The following is a 22,518-nucleotide window of genomic DNA, read 5'->3' on the forward strand; positions in this document are numbered from 1 at the left end:
AAAATCTCTGAACAAACAAGAGTCCAGGGCAAAATGGCTTCTCAGGGGAATTCTACCAAACATTTAAAGAATTAATACCTATTCTTCTGAAACTGTTCTAAAAAAGAAATGGAAGGAAAACTTCCAAACTCATTCTATGAGGCCAACATTACCTTGATCCCAAAACCAGATAAAGACCGCACCAAAAAGGAGAATTACAGACAAATATACCTGATGAACATGGATGCAAAAATTCTCAATAAGACACTAGCTAATCAAATCCAATAATATATTAAAAGGATTATTCACTACTACCAAGTGGGATTTATTCCTGGGCTGCAGGGATGGTTCAATATCAGTAAATCAAAAAACGTGATACACCACCTTAATAAAAGAAAGGATAAGAACCATATGATCCTCTCAATAGATGCAGAAGAAGCATTTGACAAAGTACAGCATCCTTTCTTGAAGAAAACCCTCCATAATGTAGGGATAGAGGGAGCATACGAAAACATCATAAAGGCCATGTATGAAAGACCCACAGCTAATACCATCCTCAATGGGGAAAAACAGAGCTTTTTCCCTAAGGTCAAGAACACAATAGGTATGTCCACTCTCAGCACTGTTGTTCAATATAGTACTGGAAGGCCAAGCCTCAGCAATCAGACAACAAAAGAAGTAAAAGGCATCAAAATTGTCAAGGAAGAAGTCAAACTTTCATTCTTTGCAGATGACATGATACTCTATGTAGAAAACCTGAAAGATGCCACCAAAAAGTTGCTAGAACTGATACATGAATTCAGCAAAGTCTCAGGATATAAAATCAACATACATAAGTCTGTTGCATTTCTATACACCAATAATGAAGCAGCAGAAAGAGAAATCAAGGAATCAATCCCATTCCACTAAATGATACAGTTGCACTAAAAATCATAAGCTACCTAGGAATAAACCTAGCCAAAGAGGTAAAAGATCTGAAAAGTATAGAACACTTATGAAAGAAATGAAAAAGAACCAAAGAAATGGAAAGACATTCCATGCTCATGGATTGGAAGAGCAAATATTGTTAAAATGTCTATGCTACCCCAAACAATCTACACATTCAATGGAAACCCTATCAAAATAACAGCAGCATTTTTCACAGAGATAGAAAAAACAAATCTAAAATGTGTATGGAATAGAAAAGATCCCGGATATCCAAAGCAATATTGGAAAAGAAAACCAAAACTGGAGGTATCACAAAAGAAAACCAAACCTGGAGGTATCACAATTCCGGGTTTCAAGCTGGATTATAAAGCTGTAATCACCAAGACAGTATGGTACTGGCATAAAAACAGACTCACAGCTCAATAGAACTGAATAGAGAACCCAGAAATGGACCCACAACTATATGGTCAACTACTCTTTGACAAAGCAGGAAAGAACATCCAATGGAAAAAAGACAGTTTCTTCAACAACGGAGGTTGGGAAAATTGGACAGTGACATGCAGAAGAATGAAACTGAACCAGTTTCTTACACCATACACAAAATAAATTCAAAATGGATGAACAACCTAAATGTGAGACAGGAATCCATCAAAATCTAAGGAGAACAGAGGCAGTAACCTCTTTGACCTCGGCTGCAGCAACTTCTTACTAGACATGTCTCAGGGGGCAAGGGAAACAAAAACAATAGTGAAGTATTCGGACTTCATCAAGATAAAAAGCTTCTGAACAGCAAAGGATAAAATCAACAAAACTGAAAGGCAATGTATGGAATGGGAGAAGATATATGCAAATGACATATCAGATAAAGAATTTATCAAACTCAACATCCAAAAAATAGTAATCCAGTTAAGAAATGGGCAGAAGACATGAACAAACATTTCAAAGAAGACATACACATGGGTAACAGACACATGAAAAAATGCTCAATATCACTCATTATCAGGGAAATACAAATCAAAACCACAATGAGATACTATCTCATATCTGTGAGAAAGGCTAAAATTAACAATTCAGGAAACAACAGAATTTGGTGGGGATGTGGAGAAAGGGGATCCCTCTTACACTGTTGGTGGGAATGCAACCTCTGGAGAAGAGTATGGAGGTTCCTCAAAAAGTTAAAAATAGAGCTACCCTGCCCTATGATCCAGCAATTGCACTACTAGGTATTTATCCAAATGATACAAACATAGTGATTTGAAGGGGCGCATGCACCCCAATGTTTATAGCAGCACTACCAACAATAGCCAAATTATGGAAAGAGCCCAAATGTCCACTGACTGATGAATGGATAAAGAAGGTGTGGTATATGTATAAAATAGGGTGTTACTCAGCCATCAAAATGAATGAAATCTTGCCATTTGCAAGGGTGTGGATGGAGCTAGATTGTACTATGCTAAGCAAAATGAGTCAGTCAGAGAAAGAAATACCGTATAATTTTACTCATATATGGAATTTAAGAAATAAAACAGATGAACATAGGGGAAGGGAAGGAAGAATAAAATAAGTTAAAGACAGAGAGGGAGGCAAACCATAAGAGACTCTTAACTCTAGAGAAGAAACTGAGGGTCAGTGGAGCAAGGTGGATGGGGAATGGGCTAAAATGGGTGATGGGCATTAAGGAATGCAGTTGTTGTGATGAGCAATGGGTGTTGTACGTAAATGATGAATCACTAAATTCTACTCCTGAAACTAATAGTACATTAACTAACTTGAATTTAAATAAAATCTTGGAAGAAGAAAAAATAAAATGAAAAGTCCTTGCCTGGATTATAGGTGACTCCTCATATTCATTCTATGAAAATGTTTTTTGTTTTTCTTTAAAACATGTGACTATAAGGCAAATATCATAATCAAATATCATATGGGAAATAAAAGCCACTGTCCCAGCTATTCCTGTCATTCAGAGATTAATTTAGACACTCTGTGGAAACCTTTTTGTCAGTTGATTACCTATGTTTCATTATTTTAATTAACAAATCATACACTCATTGAAAAGAACTTAAATACAGAATTATAAAGTAAAAAATGAATCAACATTCAAATAATTTTGATCCTATTCTCTACTTGTGCAAACTGATATTAAAAATGTGGTAGGCATATGTTTTATACACATATAACTTTTTATATACACATGTATATTCTTGTACACATAAAGTTGTTAAAATTTATTCTAAATTTGGGAGAAGTCTTATCCTAAAAACATATTTGATTCTACTACGTAAATATGTTTTAAAAACTTTTAGTAAATAATTTAAAATGGAAAACATATATTTACCTTCCTTAATCCCTAAATATCACTATAATGATTAAAAAAGTGTGAAAATAAAAGTGTGTGATAAATGGTAGCTATTCTGAGGAATTTCTAAAGGGTATTAAATAGGTAAACAGTATTGAGAAAATAGCCAATTAATGCTGACCAGGTCAGAGAGTCAACGGGTCAATAGTGGATGGACTCCCTAGCAGACCAGTGAGAAACCTTGAATCTCAGGGCGACAGCTGAGAAGGAGGGCAAGCCATGATGGGGCCAGGGGAGCAGGGAGGAGATGAAGGACTCCTGGAACTGAGCCAAGGATCACATAGGGAACAGATGTATTTGTCACTCTGAGGGTCCTGCTAGCTAAGTAAAGTGGGGAATTTGCTGGTACTTCTAGACAGTGTTCTAAATAATTTTAGAGTGTTGCCAAAAAACCAACCCTCTGAATTCACATGGTGAAATAACACAAAAGGCCAGCAAAGCAGTGAGATTGTTTAATAAACCGTGCCTCCCTGGAACTCCCCAATCTTTTTCCCATTGGAAAGCACAACTCTGTTCAGACTTAAGAGTCTGATGATCCCCTCAGGTTGAGGCCAGAGGAGTAAGTCAGAGACTCCTGCAGTGTCCCTTGCTAGTGATTCTCATAGGAGTGGACACAGTTCATCACCGAGGCATCACTTGCGCAGTGTTATCTGAGAACCCTGAAGCCACCATCTTGTTAAATACTTTTTCTACCTCTGGTCAGCTCCCAGCTCTTGAGCCCCAAGGAGCTTCCGCATGGGGAGGGGAGAAAGGGAGTTGCAGCAATTGTCTGCTAGGCAGAATTGTATGTGACACACGTGCTTTTCCCACCATATTACCTACCAACACTAATTCTTTTTAGAAATATAAGCATAGAAAAATTCTCAGACGCATGAAGAAAAACAACAGCTTAAAAGAAGGAAAACCAAAGTGAGCTATCATACAAATGGTCCCTACCTAAACAACAGAATATGAAGGAAAAGGAGAGACTTTCAAAGATTACCATACTGTTTGCAAGAAGTTAACAGAGCAGTATTTATAGAATTCTATACTAACAATAGTATAGAATTGCAAGAAGTAAACAGAGCAATATTTATAAAATTCTATACAAACAAAATTAATGTTGATATGGAAGAGCAAGAGAAAAATATTTTAAGACATACTAGTACTCAGAAAATATATTAACCTATGTAAACCTTTCTGAAAATCATGTGAGGAAGTATTCTACCAAAAGAGAGAAATCAGAAAAAAAAAAAAGGGAAAGAGGTGAGCATTTGGGCAAACTGATGGCAAATAAAACTGGTAAAACTTGTTATGTTTATTCTTTTTTAAGATTTCATTTATTTGAGAGAGAGAGAGCATGCACGTGAGAGCAGGAGTCGGGGAAGGGGCAAAAGGAGAGGGAGAAGCAGACTCCCTACTGAGCAGGGAGCCCAATGGGATGCAGGGCTTGATCCCAGGACCCTGAGATCATGACCTGAGCCAAAGGCAGATGCTTAACCGACTGAGCCACCCAGGCACCCAAAACTTGTTAAGTTTAAATAATCATTGATAACATGGTTTTGAACTGTTAAGAAACAATTTGTAAAATAGAAGGCAGAAAAGGTAAAACAAAATTAATCATCCATAAATAAACTTCCACATTATTTCAACAGAATCTTGAAACAGGCAGGGAAATAAAACTGTTCTAAATATTTTGTCTTACTTGGGAAGTAAAAGGTGAACATACTGTTACAATTTAAAAAGTGCTAGGAAAACACAGGTTCATATATTTGTTAGAATTTGGAGTTAAGTCCTGGTAGAATTGAATTAGAATGTGGAACCTTCCAGTGCAGCTGACAGGAATAAGAGGGAAAAACAGAGCTAGGAATCAGTTCTGATTCAAGAGAGCTAGGGAACCCCATAATTTTGTAATACACAGGGTCCCTCGTCTTCACAGAAGTGCTTGGAATGTGTTCTGTGGATCTGTAGTGTCACAGGGTACCAGTGGAAATAGGCAGAAGGATATTTTTCTTTCTTTTTTTTTTTTAAAGATTTTATTTATTTATTTGAGAGACAGTGCACGTGCGCGCGCGAGAGAGCAAGCAGGAACAGTGGGGAGGGGCAGAGGGAGAGGGAGAAGAAGACTCCCTGCTGAGCAGGGAGCCCTATGCAGGGCTTGATCCCAGGACCCCGGGATCATGACCCGAGCTGAAAGCAGATGCTTAACCAACTGAGCCACCCAGGCACCCAGAAGGATAATTTTCTGTCACCAATTTTCTGAGTTTCCTTAACTGAAAAATAGTGACATTTAACACAGGCTGGTTTGAGCATTAGAGTAACAGAATAATTTTATTTATTTCTTTTTATTTTATTTTATTTTATTTTTTAAATTTTCCCAGTGATTGTTTTATTTCTTACTGCAATATTATTCTTTTTTTAATTTTTAAAAAAATTTTTAAAATTTTTATTGTAAACAGAATAATTTTAAAGCAAAATCCATTCTGGACATTGTAGATGGCTTTGAAAGAATAATTACATATTGGTAACTGACTTAAGGCAAACAACTAATAAGGGAGAGAGAGGAAGGCCATTTCAAAACAACTAGGTTATTTTTCCCATGTGATTGCTTCAAATTGGCATCTCATTTCCCATGACCTTTCTATAAAGTATGTTATTAATATTTATGCTAATATCTTTAGTGCAAAGTTATCTTGTTTCCTAAAACTAAAACCTCCTGCACCAAATTGGCTATCTCTGGGTCTGAATGTGGAGATGTGTGGAGAAAACCTTCTTCTGGATACTGTTAATTAGATGCTAGTGCTACCCGGTGGTCTCCATCCTGACTTAGGCTAAGAAGTCACAGGCTACAGGTTCTCAAGAGACTTATAGGTTTTTAAACTTTTTACATGGAATTTTTCAAATTATACAAAATTAGAAATATAGAAAGGATCCCACTCACACTTCACACAGTTTCAGCTGTCAACAAAACATGGCCAATCTTGTTACATCTACATTCCACTTCCTACTTCCCTGGTTTACTTTAAAGAAACACCTCAAACACATCATTTCATTTTCATGTAGTCTGTTGTCTGATTACTTAATTCTTTAAATAAATTTACTTTTTCCTGAGCAGGATCATTATGTATTCATGTATTCTGTTACTATAGTTATAATTTGTGGTCTACTCTAAGGACAAAAATGGCAATAATTTTAGTAGGACTAATTGTTTTATTATTCAACAGGTATTTATCAAGGGCCTGCTATATACCAGATATTAGTATCAATGGATAGAAGTAACTGAATATGCATGTTTTGACTTCATACAAAATAAATATTCTAACAACTAAACTGACTCATAAAAGAAGTGTGTGTTGTTTTATGAGGAGGTGAGTTTTACTGCAAGGCATTCAAGCAGAAGCTGACTGAGATGTTGCATTAGGGTGCACTTGGGCAAGATGCCTTCTGTGGCCTTTCCCATCTCTAAGATTCTCTGATCTTTCTGTAATTTCTAAAAATGTAAATGAATAAATACCAAGGAAGGAATGGATATCCTAAATTATATGTATGCATTTTTCACATGGACAATTTCCCAGTGATCAATATAAAAAAAGTGTGAGACCAGCTTCTGTTTCATACCGAGAAACTGCCTTCTCTCTTCAGCATTATTATTGTTGTCGTTGTTGTTACTATTACAACTGGGGATCTGAATCCCGTATCACTGTAGGAAAATCTTTTATGCTCCGACTTCCTTCTATTTCACAGGACTGATGACCTCTGCTCTAGGACAGTCTACAAGTGCACACATGGGAGGTAACAGCATCACATGCCCTCATGCTAACTAATAAATTCTTGAGTATAGTACAAAACTTCAATCATACTTCTTCAAGAGCACAAAACAAATAATTTTAAATATGAAAGCAGTTTTAAGGCTTGATAAAAGAACCTTTTGAGTGCAGGGTGATCTTGATTTGTCCTAACCATATACAAATTAGTATCTATTTCATTGGAATTTTTCCTTACTACTCAATGAGTAACATCTACTCTAGGAAGCATTAATTTTCAATCCATACAGCCATACACATAAACACTTCAAATTCAGATGAACTAAGCAATAAATCTGTTTTTTTTGAAAGCTTTAAACATGAGAAAATGGTTTCTTTGAAGTACACTGGCAAAACTCAAATCAAGGACACAAATCCTATAACTATCTCATTAAACAGAAAAAATACTTTGAAAGAGAATTACTGAGTTTCAATGTAAGTTTTTGAAACAAGTAACATTTATTCTAGGTTGGAACAAAAAGGTTATTTTCATAGCATCCCATTAAGGTCATGAGAGAGCCCCTCTCTTACTGCATGATATTTTTTCTGTACATTTTTGGTTTATAAGCCAGGGAAATTAAGTAAGTTATTTTTTAAAAAATATTTTATTTACTTATTTGAGTGATAGAGAGAAAGAAAGACAAAGAGGGAGAGAGAGAGAGAGGGAGCACATGAGCAGGCAGGGAGGGGCAGAGGGAGAGGGAGAAGCAGGCTCCCTGAGCCGGACGCGGGGCTCAATCCCAGGACCCCAGGATCATGACCTGAGCCGAAGGCAGATGCTTACCTGACTGAGCCACGCAGACATCCCAAGTAAGTTATTTTCTAGTCACAGAGAATCCTAAAGATAGGTAGGCTTGAAAACTTAAGCTAGGGCAGGTAACTCGCTCACTAAGGCTCAATCTTCTCTTTTCAAGAAATGAACTATCGACTAGCTATAGCTCTAACATCAGAAAACAGCTAAAGCTGAGAATATGTCCTTGAATTAGAGTTTCAAATTTTGGTAGAATGTTTCCTAGAGACAGAACATGGGGTGTGAGGCATCAAGTGTTGCCTGGGTACTAGACGGAATACTTCTAAATTAGGATAAGATAGCCAAACCAGGGCGCCTGGGTGGCTCAGTTGGTTAAGCGACTGCCTTCGGCTCAGGTCATGATCCTGGAGTCCCGGGATTGAGTCCCGCATCGGGCTACCTGCTCAGCAGGGAGTCTGCTTCTCCCTCTGACCCTCTTCCCTCTCGCGCTCTCTATCTCTCATTCTCTCTCTCTCAAATAAATAAAGTCTTAAAAAAAAAAAAAAAGAGATAGCCAAACCATGCCTTGAAAAGTACCTGGCCATATGTTTAACATAAATTTCCTGAATGCCTCCTATATGCCAGGCCCTATGTTCAGCACTGGGGAATCAAAGACAAGTGAGACACGGACACTACCCTCAAGTTGTTTAGAATACTACAGTATACTATGAGAGAAAGATGCTATGCAAGTGACCATGGTAAATAAGTCTAGACTTCAGAGTGCTTCTCAAATATCCTGGAATGGATGGAGTTGGGGGTAGAGAGGAGATCATGTGTTCTATTAAAATAAATGGGGACTAGGAGTGTGCTGTCATTTTCAAAGGCTGATTCTAATGATCCTAGGGCATAGAACAGATATTTTGAGATGTATGCTTTGGTTGACTCTCCCCTTGGCAACTAGGGTTTACGTTAGTCAATGGCTGTACTAGGCTTAGTTATTTATCTGTAGGGGATCAAATTCCAAACTCTTACTTCAACAGTGCTTGTTTCAATTCAATGAATTGAACCAGGTTATTCTAATTACACATACATTTAGGGTTAGCAAAAATTTTAAGGATTCCTAGTCTTTCAGATAAAAAGAGGATTAAAATTGAAGGAAAACTGCTGAGAAAAAAAATATACTTTAAAGTAGATACGTCCTGGGATTGAGCCCCACATCGGGCTCCCTGCTCAGCAGGAAGCCTGCTTCTCCCTCTCCCACTCCCCCTGCTTGTGTTCCCTCTCTTGCTATGTCTCTGTCAAATAAATAAAATCTTAAAAAAAAAATAAAGTAGATACATTAATAGCAAGCCAAATATACAGCAAAGTTTAATTTTTTTTTAGCTCTAAAATAGCCAAATAATACCTCCTTCAAAATGGCAAAGGAGTACCTACAATCATACAGATAGAAGTGTAGAAATGGGTAGACTCATAATATCAGTATTCTGAGATTGCAGTAGTAATGAAGATGGGAGTCACTCTTAGTTCACTCAAATAGAATGAATATGCTGGTTAGAAAGGAAAATTACACTTTCTGTCATTTATAAATACATGTGTCATTTCATTAAAAATGAAATGTCTTGATGGCTGTTTTGGTGTCAACTATAATAATAGTAACACAAACACAGTTATCCTCCAACAGCAACTCTCGGCAAAGTAGAAACAGGGTAAACTTACTTAATACAATACAGAGCATCTACAAACACCTACAGCTAATAATATCATACTTAATGGTCAAAGATGGAATGCTTTTCCTCAAGATCAGAAACAAGACAAGGATGTCCACTGGCACCAATCTTATTCAACATAGTAAAAGAAATTTTAGCCAGAATAAGAAAAAAAGAAAAGGCATAGATTGGAAAGAAGAAATAAAACTGTCTCTTTGCTGATAACATAATTGTCTATGTAGAAAATCCTATCAAATCTTAAAAAAACCTCCTAGAATCAATAAGTAAGTTGAGCAAGGTTGCAGTATACAAGATTAACACACAAAAATCAATTGTATTTCGATTTACTAAAAACAAACATGTGGAAACCAAACTTAAAAACAAAGTATATGTAATCACTTCAAAGAAAATAAAATATTTAGTCATACACTTAACAAAAAATTTACATAGGATCTCCATGGTGAACAGGGGTGTCAGGTGGAGGAGATGGTTAACTTGATTGGGAATAGGTAACAATGAGCAAATTGAAGTAAATATACTGAGGAAAGTGGAAGCTGAGTTTCTTACTGCTAGAGAAGATACCTATAGACAGAAATGATTAGAAAGAACGCTTGAAACGATGTGTTAGATTAGAAATGGAAGTAATGGCATAAATTCATGGTTTTATAGTAAGTAAATGTATGTATATGTATATACATATAGTTATAGATGGGTATATTTGTGTGTTGTGTATGTGAAGCTATATCTGTATTTCCTAGCTCTGTCCATTGAGAGAAGCTAGAGGAAGTGACAACTCAGTAACAATTAGCAAACTGAGAATCTAGAATTTGGTTTTTAAATTTCCTTCAAAAGCTCCTTGGAGAGAGGTCAGATTCTAGACTTAGGGCAAGGGAGGTATAAGATCAGTCTGGAATATCTTTCTATCCCAGAGAATATGTCAAAAAGATATAGGAGCCAGCCTGAAGGAGCTTCTACTGCTTCTATTGGGAACACTCTGAACATTAAATGATTTTACGTACTACATGTAATATGAATACATATATATAATATATATGATAAATGAATACATAAATACATGGGAGAGAAGCAAAAGATTTTCCTTATAGAATGCCAACTAATAAATGAAGAAGGAATTTTGGAAATAGACAATCACTCTTTGACAACTATCTCAGAGAAGGCAATCACAAAGAGGGAGATAGTGAACTTAAGGCGGAGAGATCTGGTGGTCAATAAGATGACCAGAAGATCAAGATTAACATTATGGAAGTGAGACATAGTTGCAAGACAGTTGCTTCCTGATAAAACACACTGAGAAGTACACAGCATTGGTTCTGCAATTCCATGCAGTGGAGTTTCTGCAAAGAATGTATGACCTGAGTGGAAAAAGAGGCAACAGAGTTATGCTACAGAATAAAGCCTGTGTTCTTTAAAATTGATAAGGACATGAAAAGGAATTGTTCCAGATTGAAGAAGTCTGCAAAGACGTGACAATTAAATGCATTAGGAATTCCTGGATAGAATCCTGAAACAGAAAAAATCATTGTTGGGACAGTTGAAAAATTTGAACAGAGTCTGTGTATAGGATGGTAGTGTTGTAACAAAATTGATTTCCTATGTAGGAGTGTGTCCTTATTCTTTGGAAAATTTTCATTGACAGAGAGAATACAAAATTAAATATTTACTCACCAATCACTTTAACAAAATAGGCATCTGCTTCAAAGTTATTTTTTAGTGTATGGATGGCAAAATCATTCTTTGTATATCCCTTACTTAGTACCACAATGTCCAAGATTCCCTGGAAAAAACATATACAAAAGCTGTAAGAACAAACTAGCAAGTGAAAAACTAATGAAAATATATGCATGTTTATCATGTAACTATAAACCTTATTCACCTTGATTTTTAAAATAAAAATACTACTAAAAAATATAAAACCTTAAGAGAGAGAGAGAGAGAGGCAAACCAAGAAACAGATTCTTCTCTCTAGAGAACAAACTGATGGTTACCACAGCAGAGGTGGCTGGGGAGTGGGAGAAATAGGTGATGGGGATTAAGGAGTGCACTTGTCATGAGTACTGGGTGTTGTAAAGAATTACTGAATTACTATATTGTATACCTGAAACTAATATTACACTGTATGTTAATTAACTGGAATTTACATAAAAACTTAAAAAAAAACCCCAAATCTTAGAATAATAAACAATAAACAAAATGAAAAAAATCTGTAATTTTAATCCCTGGGGATAACTGTTAACATTTTTTATATTTCCTTCCAGTCATATTTGCCTGTATTTTTATTATAAAAGATTTATTATTTATTTTAGAGAAAGAGAGAGTGTGTGCAAGCAGGGGGAGGGGCAAAGGGAGAGGGAGGAACTCAAGCAGATTTCCTGCTGAGCGTGGATTCCCATGACCCTGAGATGCATGACCTGAGCAGAAATCAAGAGTTGGATGCCTAACTGACTGAGCCACCCAGGAGCTCCTGCATGAATTTATAAAGGCCTATGAAATGGACTGCTGAAGTGTTTTCAACTGTCAGAGAAAGAGAGCACTTTTTTATCTGTCCTGGTGACCATGACATATTAACATTATTGCTCCCTAAAAGAGGGAAGTCTTGCTGATTTTATTGGGGGGAAAAGGTATGCTCATTTAAATTTCCACTTTACTGATTATTTTATTTATTTATTTATTAAAATTGTTTTGATTATACTTGACATAAAATATTACGTTAGTTTGAGGGGTACAACATAGTGACTCAAGTGCATATCTTATGCTACGCTCACCCCAAGTGCAGTCCATTCCACTGATTCTTAATGATACTGATCATTTGCCATACTTTTTCATATATTAGCCACATGTGATTTTTCTGTAAATTGACTATGTTCTGTTTTTCCAGTGGTAGTTTTTGGTGACTTATATCAATTTGTGTAAACCCTTTTTATATTAAAGATACTATTTGACTCTTTCATAGTAAATTTATTTCCCAGATTTAAAAACAATTTGAAATTTTATTTTTTTTTTATGTACAGAAATTAAAAACTTCTTTGTAGGGGTGCCTGGGTGACTCAGGCAGGTAAGTGTCTGACTCTTGATTTAGGCTCAGATCATGATCTCAGGGCTGTGAGATCAAGCCCTGTGTCGGGCTCTGTGCTGGGTGTGGAGCCTTGCTTAGGATTCTCTCTCTCCCTCTCCCTTTGCCCCTTCCCCCTTCCTCTCTCTAAAAAAAATGATTTGTAGTCAATTCTGTTGATTTTTCCCCTTATGATATTTTTGTCAATTACTTTTATGCACCCCTCCCTCTTCCTCTCTCTAAAAAAAATTATTTGCAATAAATTCTCTTGATTTTTCCCCTTATGATACTTCTGTTAATTACTTTTATGCTTGTCAAATTCATATAATTGAGAATCAGCCTGTTAGAACAAAACCAAACCAAACCAAAAATGTTACAACCAAACCAAACCAAAACCAAAAATTATGTTAGGAGGAGACATAAATGTCCTGATGGACAATGAATTTTTTAAAAAATAATCAAGCTATTTTACAAGGATGTACTGTGATATATTAACTCTAGGATTTAACACATTTTTATCAGAATTTATTATTTTTCTGAGTGGTAAACTGGCTTTTCACATTAGAATGGAGGAAACCAGGGCCCTGGGGGCCTTTCATTGTCACCTGGCAACTGAAGACAGTCACAACCATCTGTGGCAAGAGATACTCCTTCTAGTTCACAAAGTTAAAAGGGGGTACTGCCTTTACTCTTCTGTGATCTTGTACAGGTTCAAGAATCTGTTCTCTGTTGGCTGTGCTTCTGTCTACCGGTGCACAGGCACATTTGCCAGCCTCAGAACATGATTCTCTAGCGGTTTAATCTAAATAGCACAAAATGAGATAAAGGTGTTTTCATATTTCACTGTACTGATCAGCTAGTAGTGTCAATAAATTTGTTCCCTGTGCCATTTAACATTAAAAGGGGTTTTCTTTAATTAACTCATTTGCTTTCATTATCTCCTCTACATTTTCTGGTCAAATAGAGTGAAGAGAAAGTGAGATGAAGTGGATAGCAATTAGACTCCACACACAGAGGAGAGCTCTGAACTCACATCTTCATAAATGTCAAAGAAGGTGGCAACCATGGCATCTCTGATTTGATTTAGGTCCATCAGCTCCCAGTAGACTTTAAACATACGATGTGCCCCCTCACAGCTTGCATTATTACAAGGAACATTCTCCAGTAAAAAGGCCTGCTGATTACTGTAAGATAAAGGAAAGGCATTTAGTTAACAGAACGCATCAGTGCTGTGTGGTATCAGTTGTGCTGTATTTCCTAGAATTAAAGAGATGATAAATAGTATATAGTGAAATGACATGAAACCCCCCACATTTTATTGATAATTGTACTGTGTCATAAAAAAATTAAATTGTTGGCTATCCTATGTGAGCCTTCGGCAAAAATTCTCTGAGGCTACCTGGTTGCTGGCCTCTTTCCTCTTACATGGAGTTTACAGGTGCATCCCTTCTTCCACCCTGTGGTTCTATTACTGAGTTCCTGGACACTGTCATTATCCCTTCTGATGTGTATAGCTCCTCAGATGAGTATATGCATTTTCTTTTATTATTATTATTATTTTAGATTTTATTTATTTATTTATTTGAGAGAGACAGCATGAGAGGGGGGAAGGTCAGAGGGAGAAGCAGACTCCCTGCTGAGCAGGGAGCCCGATGCGGGCCTCCATCCCGGGACTCCAGGATCATGACCTGAGCCGAAGGCAGTCGCTTAACCATCTGAGCCACCCAGGCGCCCTATTTTATTATTTTTTTAATAAAGATTTTATTTATTTATTTGACACAGAGAGAGAGACAGAGAGAGAGCATAAGCAAGGGGAGCGGCAGGGAGGCAGAGGGAGAGGGAGAAGCAGGCTCTCCGCTGAGCAAGGAGCCCCATGCGGGGCTCGATCCCAGGACCCTGAGATTATGACCTGAGCCGAAGGCAGCTGCTTAACCGACTGAGCCACTCAGGCACCCCAAGTATATGCATTTTAAATGGAACCACCTGATATCCCCAAGTCTTGGAAACCCAAAGAGTGAATTTATAATACAATTTCAACTTCTAGACAGGCAGTAGGGAGGATACTGCTGAGCTTCTCTTAGACAAAAGCACTGTACTTTCCATAGTTATGAAGTCCTCCCTCTTATATGCTACTCTGTAGGCAGAGTGGTTATGAGCTTAGATTCTGGAGCCAGATTACCTGGATTCAAATCCTGACTGTCATTTAGTAGCTATGTGACCTTGACTAAATTAATGAAGACTCATATCCTTATTTGTAAACCGAGTAATTAGAATACTTATAGGATTGTTGTAAAAATGAAAAACTGGGGGCGCCTGGATGACTCAGTTGTTAAGCGTCTGCCTTTGGCTCAGGTCATGATCCCAGGGTCCTGGGATCGAGCCCTGCATCAGGCTCCCTGCTCTGCAGGAAGCCTGATTCTCCCTCTCCCACTCTCCCTGCTGTGTTTCCCTCTCTCGCTGTGTCTCCTTCTGTCAAATAAATAAATAAAATCTTTTAAAAAAATGAAATAAAGATTGTGAAGTATTAGAACTATTCCTGTCATCCAGTTAGATCCAGTTGGAACTCAATAGAAGTGTTTATATTATCATCATTCTTATTTTTTTTAAAGATTTTATTTATTTATTTGAGAGAGAGAATGGTAGAAAGAGAGCATGAGAGGGAAGAGGGTCAGAGGGCGAAGCAGACTCCCTGCTGAGCAGGAAGCCCGATGCGGGACTCGATCCCGGGACTCCAGGATCATGACCTGAGCAGAAGGCAGTCGCTTAACCAACTGAGCCACCCAGGTGCCCATCATCATTCTTATTTCTATAGTGCAATACCATGCCATGCAAAAATATTTCCTCTAGAAACAGGAGTAACTTTTGTAGTGTGATTTATGTAATGGTTCCTATTACAGGCATTTCCCAACGTATACAGTCCTTTAGTTCCCTCTACTTATACAAAAAATAATAGATTAAAGGTCTTAAATTTTACTACTGCTCAATTTTATGTAATAATAATAATAATTATTATTTTTGAGAGAGGGCGAGTGGGGGAGGGGAGGGGCAGAGGGAGAGAGAAAAACTTAAGCAGGCTCCATGCCTACCACAGAGCCTGACGTGGGGCTCGATCTCCCGACCCTGACATCATGACCTGAGCCAAAATTGAGTTGGACACTTAAATGACTGAGCCACCCAGATGCCCCTCTAATTATTTATTTATTTATTTATTTAATTTATCTTATAATGATTTTTTTCAAATTTATTTTTTGACAGAGAGAGAGACAGCGAGAGAGGGAACACAAGCGGGGGGAGTGGGAGAGGGAGAAGCAGACGTCCCGCTGAGCAGGGAGCTGGACATGGGGCTCGATCCCAGGACCCTGGGATTATGACCTGAGCTGAAGGCAGACACTTAACGCCTGAGCCACCCAGCACCCCATCTAATAATTATTTTAAATAAAACTAAAAGGACAGTTCTTTTGAAAATTTTTCATATTTCATATGTAAATATTACTTTGGGTCTGGACAATTTGTAAAAGAAAAAAAGCTCTATTATAAGGAAAATTTCTTAGTGTTTGTAATACACTAAGGGAACCTAATGTATAAAATTTTCAATGTGCATTATGTACCAAATATATGATTGACTTCAAATTATTTTTCTAGATAAAAATTCCAACACAAATCGTTCCTAAGAACAATTCATTCACAAAGAGAAAAAAAAACCTCCCAGATTATAACAATTACCTGAAAAATGTTGAGGTGACTTTGCTCAGGACCTAACATAATTTCCAGGTAATTTAACCATCCTACCTTTTTAGCTAAAGAATTTTACTAGATATTTCACAGAAATGAAGAATATTCTGTTATTAGGAGATTATATTAAAACATGGGAACATGCGATAAAAGAAGCCTTTCTAACTCGCCGACCTTTTTAGTGACTGTGCGCCACTGACTTCCCTTCTCAAAGTGCATCAATTTCATTATTAGAACTATGGCTGCAATTTCAAATACACAACACAACCTACAACAGAAACTCTAACTGCAGTTTTACAATTTAAAATGTCATTTTAATTTTTGATACGAGTTTGTAAAGATTATAAATGCCATGAACCATGGCTCTTGTCTCATTGCTCACTATATTGGTTTTGCACTATGGAACTTGGGGTCTGTAAATTTTCAGTTAAGTTTTACTAAAGCCTACACACATAGCCCAACATCTCACTTTTATAAATGAAATTCCATTTAACCACAGGAGGGAAGAACCTTGATCTATTTGGGTTGGAAATCCATGAGAAGAAATGATCTTGCTTCTTTTGAGTCTGTCTCTTGCTGTGTTAGTGGCAATTACAACCAGTTTATCTTTTTCAAAACTTTTTTTCAAAACTTACAGTTATTGTAAAATTCAAGTAATAGAGACATTTAAAAAAATGAAATTCATCCTTTCCAGGGACAACCATTGTTAATAATTAGGTATACATCTTTCCAAACCTTCTTCTGGGAACATACAAATATTTAAGTATATATATCCTTAAAAAAACCCATTTGGGTTCTACTACACAGATTTTTCTACAACTTATTTCTTTACATTCAATAATATAGCATACACAGGGCAAAGGGTATCGTCTGAATGAGGACTTCTGATATCTATTTTGAAAAGTCCCCTCAGAGAAGTTGTACTAGATTGTATCTCCCAGCAGCAGCCCATCAAATTGCCTGTTTCTCCACACGTGCTTTCTTTTCAATGGATACTCCACAATACGGCTAAGCCATCACTAGTTTTAATACCCTGCTTTTGATAGGCAGTCTTCAATTGTTCTCCATTACAGCGTACCACACATTCACACACATATAAATGTTATTTTCCCTTGGGAATTTGTACAAAGATTTCCAAATGATAGTCATCTGGTCAAAGAATATGCATATTTTAAATGTCCATAGGTAAAGCTAAATGGTCCTCTTAAAAAGGTACCAATTTGTATTTCTAGTAGTGTATGAGTATATCCTCCATATCTTGCCAATATTAGTGTTATTGCTTCTTATGGTTGCCAATTGGGTAGCTTAAAAATCTCATTCTCCTGATTATAAGAGCAGCTATTAGTTTAAAAAATTTTTTTTAAAAAGATTTTATTTATTTATTTATTAGAGAGAAAGAGAGTGTGTGAGCCGGTGGAGGGGTGGTGGGGGGAGAGGAAGCGGGAAGGAATCCCAAGCAGACTCCAAGCTGAGCGTAGAGCCCTGATGTGGGGCTTGATCTCAGGACCATGAGATTATGACCTGAACGGAAGCCAAGAATGAGACACTTAACCAACTGAGCCATCCAGGCGTCCCTGAGTATTATTTTTATAATTATCAGCTATTTGTGTTTCTTCTGGGAATTGGCACTTAAGTATATTTTTTAAATCACTGATTTTTAGGACATCTCTGATTGTTAGGGGGTATTAACACCTTACCTGTTAGTCTGATATCATTATTTGTAACACAAGGGCAAAAATAGTATATTAATTCAAATGGCTGTTGTAAGGATTAAATGAGAAAGTACATGATAAAGAGTTCAGTAAAGTGCCTGAAACATAGCACAACATACATTCAGTATTTGCTGTGATGATGATGATTATTATTATATGTGATGTTATTACTGATATATGGCAAACATTTTGCCCCAGCCTTTTATTTTGTTTTAAAAATTTGTGGTGTTCTTCACTGAAAAGTTTATAACATTACATAGTCATTTATGTCAATATTTTTATTCATGGCACTGTAAGAAATGTTGAAGTGAGTCTATCATGCAGATGGAAAATGAAACCAGATGAATACTACATTTACACAAAGGAATGAAGAGCAGTGAACATGTTAAATATGTAGGAAGATAAAAAATATTTTTTCTTATTATTGAAGCCTCTTTAAAGATAACTGATACTTAAACACAGTGTGATGTGAATGACATACGGAGATAGAGCATGTGTGAAATGGCAGCACCAAGGCCAGGAGGAGGGAAATGAAAATGTGCTATTGTACGGCTCTTCAACTGGAAGTGAAGCGGTGCGATATTGTTTGAAGACAGATTGGGATAATTTAAAGATGCATCCACTAAAATGATAAGATTTATAGTTAATAATTAAACAAAAAAGACAAAATGGAATCATAAAAAATGCTCACCTAATTCAAATAAAGGCAGGAAGGGGAAAAGGCAATGCTGCTGGTGGAGTGTAAATTGGGGCAGCAACTATAGCAAGCAGTACGGAGGCTCCTCAGAAAAATTAAACGCAGAACCATCATATAATACAGCAATCCCACTTTTTGGGTAGATATTGAAGGAACTAAAATCAGAATCTCAAAGAGATATTTGAAGTTCTGTGTTCACTGCAGTAATATTTACAATAGCCAAAATATGGAAACAGTCTAAATGTCTATCAATTGATGAATGGACACAGAAAATGTGGCATGCATGTGTGTGTGTCTATACCTTGCAATATTATTCAGCCTTAAAAAAGAAAGAGACATTTGGAACAACAAGGATGAACCCAGAGGAAATTATGCTAAATGAAATAAGGCAGATACAGAAAGACAAATCCTACATGATCTTATATGTAGAATCCAAAAACAATGATCTTAGAGAGTAGCATGGTGGTTGCCTGGGGTGGCATTTTCAGTTATAAGATAATTAAATTCAGAGGGTCTAATGTACAGCATGGTGACTACAGTTAACAATACCGTATTGTGTACTGAAAGTTGTTACGAGAATAAAGTTTTAATGTTCTCACTATAACAACATGAACAAGAAAATGGTAATTACATGAGAAGAAGGATGTTAACTAACTTTAATGGAGTAAACATTTTGCAATATACATGCATAATGATGTTTATCATCACACTGTACACCTTAAATTTACAGGATGTTATATGTAAGTTATATCTCATAAGGATGAAGAAAAGAAATTAATAACAACATTCAAAAAATCTCCAAATAATTGGATATTAAATGAAACACTATTACTAAAAATCCATAAGTAAAAGAGGGAATCAAAAAGGAAATTACAAAGTACTTTGAACTTGATGAAAATGAAGACACACATATCAAGTATTTGTAGTATGTCACTAAAATAGTTTTTAGAGGCAAATTTATAGCACTAAGTACTTTATTAGAAAAGAAGAAAAGCCTCAAAACAGTGACCTCAGTTTCTTTCCTAAGAAATAGAAATAGAAGAGCAAATGAAATGTGAAATAAGCAGAAGAAAGGGAATAATAACACAGAGGAAAGCAATGAAGTAGAAAACAAAAACAACAGAGAAAATCAATGAAACCAAAAGATGGTTGTTTCTGAAGAAAATTTTAAAACTGATAAACCTTCAACTAAAATGGAGGAAGACACAAAGTATAATTATGGTGAATGAGAGAGGTAACACAACTACAGAGTTTACTGGTATTAAAAGATAATAAAGGAATGTCACAAAAAACTTTGTACCAATGTAATTGACAAATTAGATAAAATGAACAAGTTTCTTGGAACTCACAAGTTACCAAAGCACACTGAAGATGAAATGGATAAAGAAAGAAATTGAAATTGTAGTTTTATATCTTCTAAAAAAGTCTGAAAAAATCCAGGCCCAGATGGCTTCACTTATTATTCTACTAAATATTTAGAGAAGAAATAACACCAATTCTACACAAACTGCTCAGAAAAGAGATGAGGGAGACACGCTTCCCAACTCATTCTGTGACACTGAATTATACATGAAAATTAGACATCACGAGAAAACTACAGACTAATATTCCTCATGAACACAGATGGAAGTATTTTAACAAAATTCTAGTAAATTGGATCTAACAGTACATTTGGATTTTGCTTTGCACAGTACAGTGTTCACTGAAACTTGTGCATTTTGGAACCATGTCTTTGCTTCATGATTTGCCAGAGAACCATGCAAAGAGAGGACATGGCTCTGATATGGACATGTTTCAGTGACCAAAGTACCTTGCAAAGTGAAGACTATGGATACATAAAAAAGATAAAAATTATGACCAACTAGGGTTTACTGCAGGAATGCAAAGTTGCTTTAATATTTTAAAATAAATCAGTGTGATTCAGTAGATTAATAAAAACAGGAAAACCATACAATCATCTCAATAAAGATAGAGAAATTATTTGACAAAATCCAATTTGGATCTAAACTCTCAGCAAACTAGGAATAGAAGGAACTTTCTCAACATGATGTAGGGCATCTACAGAAAACCTACAACAAACACCATACTAATGATGAAAGACTGAATGTTGTTCTTCTAAGATCCTTGCTTCTACAAGGCAAGGATGTATGCTTTCACCACTTCCATTCAACATTGTACTATAGGTTCTAGCCATTGCAAATAAGAAGAAAAACAATCAAAGGTATCCAGATTAGAAAAAAGTGAAACCGTCTTTATTTATAAATTATAAGGCCACCTCTTTAGAAAACCCTATAATATCTAGAAAAAAACACACAGAACTAATCAGTTGCGCTAGGTAGCAGAACACAGATGATATATAAAAGTCAACTGTATTTCTATATATTTGCAAACAACAATCAGAAATTGAGGGGCACCTGGGTGGCTCAGTTGGTTAAATGGCTGCCTTCAGCTCAGGTCATGATCCTGGGGCCCTGGGACTGAGCCCTGAGTTGGGCTCCCTGCTCAGTGGGGATCCTGCTTCTCCCTCTGCCTCTGCCTCTGCCTGCTTGTGGTCTCTCTCTCTCTGTCAAATAAATAAATAAAACTTTAAAAATAAATAAATACTTCATTCCTTAAAAAAAATTGAAATAAAAAAGTACCAGTGATAAATCACAAAATGAAATACTTAGGTATCTGACAAAAGAAGTATAATGAAAGCTATAACACGTGGTGAAAAAATAGACACACAAACACACAGACACAGAGTTCATGGGTTCAAAGACTCAGTATTGTTAGGATGTTAACTATCCCCACACTGATTTACAGAGTCAATGTACAGAAGTTGCCCCTTATCCATGGTTTCACTTTCAGTAGTTTTGGTTACTCCCGGTCACCTGTGGTCCAGGAGGAGATGATCCTACTTCTGACATATATTAAAAGCTCAACTGTAGCCTAACACTACATCACAATGTCTGCATCATTCACTTCACTTCAACTTGTCATGTAGGGATTTTGTCATCTTACATGATCACAAGAAGGGTGAGTACAGCACAATAAAATATTCTGAGAGACAGAGACCACATTCATATAACTTTTATTATAGTATATTACAATTCTATTTTATTATTAGTTATTACTGTTAATCTACTGTGCTTAATTTAGATATTAAATTTTATCATAGTTTTATGTATGTACAGGGAAAACAATATACATGGTTCAGTACCATCAGCAGTTTCAGGTATCCATCAGGGGTCTTGGCATATAGTCCCCATGGATAAATGGGAGAGGGATATTGCAGTATCAATCCAAATTTCTGCAGACTTTAAACAATTTTTTTTTGGCAAAAACTGAAAATAGCCTAAAATTGATAGAAAATACCAAAGATCTAAAATAGTCAAAATAACTTTGAAAAAGAATAATGTTGGAGGACTTAGACTATCTGAATTTACTACTCATTATAAATAAACAACAGTCAAACCGTGTGGTATTGCTGCAAAGATAAACAACAGATCATTGGAACAGAAAAGAGTGAAGAAATATACCCACTGAAATACATATGGCCAATCGATTTTCTTCAAAGTTCAAAAGCAACTGAGTAGAAAAAGAATTCTTTTCTTCTTCTTCCTTTTTTTTAAAGAAATTCTTTTCAACAAATGGTTCTGGAACAGTTTACAAAAACATAAACTTGGATCCATATCTTGTAGCATATAGAAATATTAACTCAAAATGGATCATAGACCTACATGTAAAATGTAGGACTTAAAAAAAATTCTAAGGGAGGGCATAACTCATTGTGACTGAGTTAGGTAAAGATTTCTTAGATATGACACTAAAAATCACAATCCATA

General features: G+C 36.1%; 1 protein-coding gene across 2 annotated transcripts in view; it reads right to left on the minus strand.

The window, feature by feature from the left end:
- ITFG1 (integrin alpha FG-GAP repeat containing 1) overlaps window positions 1-22,518 on the minus strand; it is a 326,458-nt gene that overhangs the window by 97,670 nt on the left and 206,270 nt on the right. For both annotated transcript variants that reach the window (XM_028091250.2, XM_028091252.2), the window contains 2 exons: window positions 13,584-13,734; window positions 11,167-11,275 (listed from right to left, as the gene is read on the minus strand). In XM_028091250.2, coding sequence (XP_027947051.1) covers window positions 11,167-11,275; window positions 13,584-13,734 — 260 coding nt within the window. The remainder of the gene's footprint in view (window positions 1-11,166; window positions 11,276-13,583; window positions 13,735-22,518) is intronic.

Source organism: Eumetopias jubatus, unplaced genomic scaffold (assembly GCF_037043125.1).
Source record: "Eumetopias jubatus isolate StellerSeaLion01/CBP00866 unplaced genomic scaffold, mEumJub1_p1.0 scaffold_10, whole genome shotgun sequence".
Lineage (NCBI taxonomy): Eukaryota > Metazoa > Chordata > Mammalia > Carnivora > Otariidae > Eumetopias > Eumetopias jubatus.